Source organism: Plasmopara halstedii (assembly GCF_900000015.1).
Source record: "Plasmopara halstedii genome assembly, contig: Scaffold_470, whole genome shotgun sequence".
NCBI lineage: Eukaryota > Oomycota > Peronosporomycetes > Peronosporales > Peronosporaceae > Plasmopara > Plasmopara halstedii.
Window position 1 is genome coordinate 363,277 of NW_020187390.1, and position 4,091 is coordinate 367,367.

Here is a 4,091-nt window from a genome sequence, read left to right on the forward strand (position 1 = left end):
ATCGTCGTACTGCGCCGCACGAAGCTTCTGTGCCTCAATAACCTGCAAAAACTCGGCAAATTCAATCTCTCCACTGTTGTCGTTGTCCACCTCAGCAATCATCTGGAACAGCTCCTCGTCAGTAGGTTTTTGACCCATGGCTTCCAATACCTTCGACAGCTCGTACTTGTCGATTGTGCCACTGCCATCCTTGTCAAAATGCACAAACGATTCGCGGCATGCATCGATCTCCTCCTGTGTCAAAATCATATCAACTAACGTATGCAGCTTTAAATGACATGATACACCTAATGCGACGTTTCATTTCAAAGATGTCGGCAAATTAAAACCGCGAATCAGAAACTCTAAACATATTAAAAGCAGCCATCACGTTGCGATTCTATGCACAATCCGTCATGTCATAGTTGATAATGCTTCAGACAGCTTTACAAATCAAATTTTGATCAGTAGGATTTCACGCACGTATACTGTCTGTTAAACACGCAAGATCACGTCACCAGTGTCAACAAAAACCACCATATAGTCTGCATTTGTAAACGTACCCAAAGGCGTTCACGTTTCTCTTGTGTAGGTAGTAGACGCGTCAATTGAGGTACTAGCTCTTTCATATTAGGTTGAGAGCAGATCGAAAGCAAATAGCCGAAGAACGCGTCTAACGACATGGCATCTTGGCCGAACAGCCGACAGTTGTCCTTAAATACTTGCAAGTTTGCATGCGGACACTTAGTTTGCACGAAATTGATCACTTCCGAATAGATCTGCTTCATCTCAGCGCCTTTCGCGGATGGCGGAAGAGGTGGCACAGGTTGCTGTGGGGCCTTGGTGACAGGTGGTTTGACATACGAGTTATACATCGCTTGAGCCTCTGGGGGTGCTGTGTAGGACATATTAGGCGCTGGAGCAGGGTACGACTTGTATTGCAGTGATGGATTTGTTGGGTGAGTGTGTGTGGACTCGATATGAACTACACCATTTTTCTTTCGCTCAAATTGCTCGTACAGTTCACGTTCAGACTTATAAGTGCTATATCGTTGAAGCCGCGGGTCTCTTGGATCCGGTTGTGTTGCAGTTGCCATAGGTAAGGATCTAGATGATCCTGCCGCTGGCAATTGCTGCTGTTGGTCCATGTTCAAGTTTGAAAATGAAAAAGAGGGAGGTGTAGAATACGATGCATGAGCAGCAGCGGCATGATCTGCCGCATCAGGAGTTCCATTGCTATGTCCATAGCTATTGCTAGCGCTGCTACGATTTGACCAAGTTGAATTTGGATTGGACTCCATGTTGAGTCCCTGCTGCCTACACGCGCGATGGATGGCATCGAACAACACGTCGCATACTCCAGGCGGTGGAGCAATTTGCCCACTCAAAATCTCATCAGGAGTGACCTTGCGACCGTAAAATTGACAATTCATTTCGCCACGCACCATAATTGTAGATCCATGCAGACCAACACCCGCAAACACGCCCTTGGCATGACTATAAGTATAATTGCCACTGACACCGCCACCTCCAGCATTAACACTGGCGCCTGCCGCACGACCCACAGGACCCACTGCTAGGTCCAAACCTGCACCCACAGAGATCTGTGTTCCTTTCCTAAACGTCTTGACAGCGCTAGGAGAGCCAAGAATAATTAGAAAATCGACAATTTCACCACCAATCTCTGCGCCAAAGCCCATTCCAGCTGTACCGATGCCCGACGGGGCTGACCATGATCCGTCGTGAAGACGAGCGACGACTAGACCAGTTCCCATCTTGCCTGTCCAGATTAATCCTGCCTTAATGACTGTGAGGAAGGCGAGACCTGCTGCGTTCTGAATCAATTCGGCAGGTATTGATGCATCGGCGGATACAGTGGAACTAAAGCATGAATCTAAAATAGCAGCGGCCTTGACAATCTCCTTTTCCATTGTGGAGTGATACGGCATGTTAAGCGGCATGGTGAAGCTTCTTCCTAATAGATGCAAATCGAGAAAGAAGGTGGAGCACTCTAAGAATTAGAAATGCGATTTCGAGTCAGCAAATTACTTGATTTTTTAGTTAAGCAATCGGTATCTATCAGTATAATTATTTCAATACATCGCATGTGTAACGGGCTACGCACCGCATTTTGTGGGCAGACAGACACCTTTTAACTGTTAGCTCAGAAGTACCAAAATATAGTACTATAAAGAAATATCATGGTTAGTACTGGTACGGAAAAGATGAGAGGTCTAGCTGGGAGGCGACACCGACGTTATATGGATATATGCAGACTCTCTGTTCTGAGTTCGAGAGATACGCATTTGGATTAACGACACACAAACTTTTATTTAGGCATGATACCGTATGTGGACAAAATTCACATTGTAGCATTCCACAGCCAGGTCTCGATAAAAGCAGAATCAGCTGCCGCCATGAAGCCGCTTGTGTTGAGGCCTTAGCTTTTCAAGAGCACAAACAAACAAAAAATATCGCTGGACAACAGCGGCTAGATTGTCGACGAAGTTCAATCCAAAGCACCAGTTTGCTACGCTCAGAAGCGGGCACGTACGTGCTAAATCTCAGAAATGGATGGTTTCCAACGCGGGATGTGCCAAAATGACAGATGTTGACGGTTTCACAATGCCGAATCAAGCCTATCGTCTACATCAATAATCCTTGTCCACAAGGGATGAAAAAATAGAAAAACATCTCCACGGAAAAAAATAGTAATTCCAACAAAGGTGTAGACCCACTTCAAGATATAATTTCGGGTCGTCTCCTCAGAAAGAATTCTTTCATGTGACTTTTAATCTCCTTTTCCAAGAAAGCGTTACGTTTTGCATTTCACAACCGATGGGATGCGGGGGGATGAGGATCTTTGAGCTCTCCCAGCGAAAATGTACATTAGCTGGGCTGAGAAGTAGTCAAGTGATGTCTTAAATACGGAGCAGTACCATCGTACTTACAGATGCTACACATATGGCAGTACCAAACAATTTAGCTCGGTATGACCCTTCAGGTCACGGGTTATGAGGCGCGTAGATTCAAGCTACCAAGCAGGAATGACCAATGCAAAACAAGTTCCAGTTCGGCCTACTTGATCAAACCGTAATTTGTTGTACTTCGTGGGGATCAAGGCCAGTTGATACCAGCCCTTAATAAAGCAAATCATTTAACGAGGTGGGGCTCACAGTTCAGTGTTGTTGTCTGTCTACATCAAATTCCTGGGATCCGTGAAGCTGTTTGAAGTCGGATAAGTTTGGAAACGTTGTTCAGTTTCGACCGCGCGATTGTCGGCAAATATGCGGAGTCTTTGCTGATGATAAATAGACCGCGCGATTATCGGCAAATATGTGGAGGCTTTGTTGATGATAAATACCGATAACTGTTGAGAATTCTATTGAACCTGCCTGCAACGCTTCCTAACCTTGACAACGAGAAACGCTGCTTAGATCTGGATCTGTCTTTGAAAAGATCTCATCCTCGATATGGCACGACTAATCCACCATTATGCATGGAGTAATTGTAAGGTGACAGTTTGTTTTGTGTCATACATTGCTCTTTGAATAGCGGTTCGTTGAGTCATGATAACACATCTGCTAGGAAGTTGTTCTACTTATGAGGGTGTATAACTGTGTACCGTCGTCTACGGTAGACACACCCTGGATCAGCGTCGTCGCCCGGCGTCTTGCAGCCAGCATACGGCGTCGCCGTCGCCTCTGCTATGTCTCGGTGAGACCAGGGTGAGCACGCACTCCGCGTCGTCCGGTGTCACCCTCACTATCCGCTCCTTTAGAGCTCCGATGTTATCTACAACATCCGACGAAGAATTGCTAACTCCGCAGTCTTCGTCAAGTGGATACCGTGCCACTCCACGCGCATCTGAAGGGCTGGGTCCAAGATGCCTCGGACTCTGTGCGACCACGCCATCATTGGCTTGCAGCGACTGCTTCGCAACGAGAGCAGTGCTCAGTGATTTTCGTGCCACTCCACGCGCATCACGAAGGCCTCGCCCTCGATGCCTCGGCCGACCATGTCACGCATGACATGCAGCAACTGCTTTGATACACGAGCAGCGCTCAGTGGTTTACGTGCCACTCCACGATCAGCCCGCGAGCCACGCTCGG

At 47.0% G+C, this 4,091-nt stretch overlaps 1 protein-coding gene across 1 annotated transcript; it reads right to left on the reverse strand.

The window, feature by feature from the left end:
- Positions 1 to 98: 98 nt before the first annotated feature.
- PHALS_10286 (Uncharacterized conserved protein) lies at positions 99 to 1,940 on the reverse strand (the record flags this gene model as incomplete). Its single annotated transcript, XM_024725682.1, has 4 exons — positions 99 to 102; positions 167 to 234; positions 463 to 471; positions 543 to 1,940. 4 exons carry the CDS (start codon positions 1,938 to 1,940, stop codon positions 99 to 101), a joined length of 1,479 nt encoding a protein of 492 aa, XP_024576434.1.
- Between the last annotated feature and the right edge of the window lie 2,151 nt (positions 1,941 to 4,091).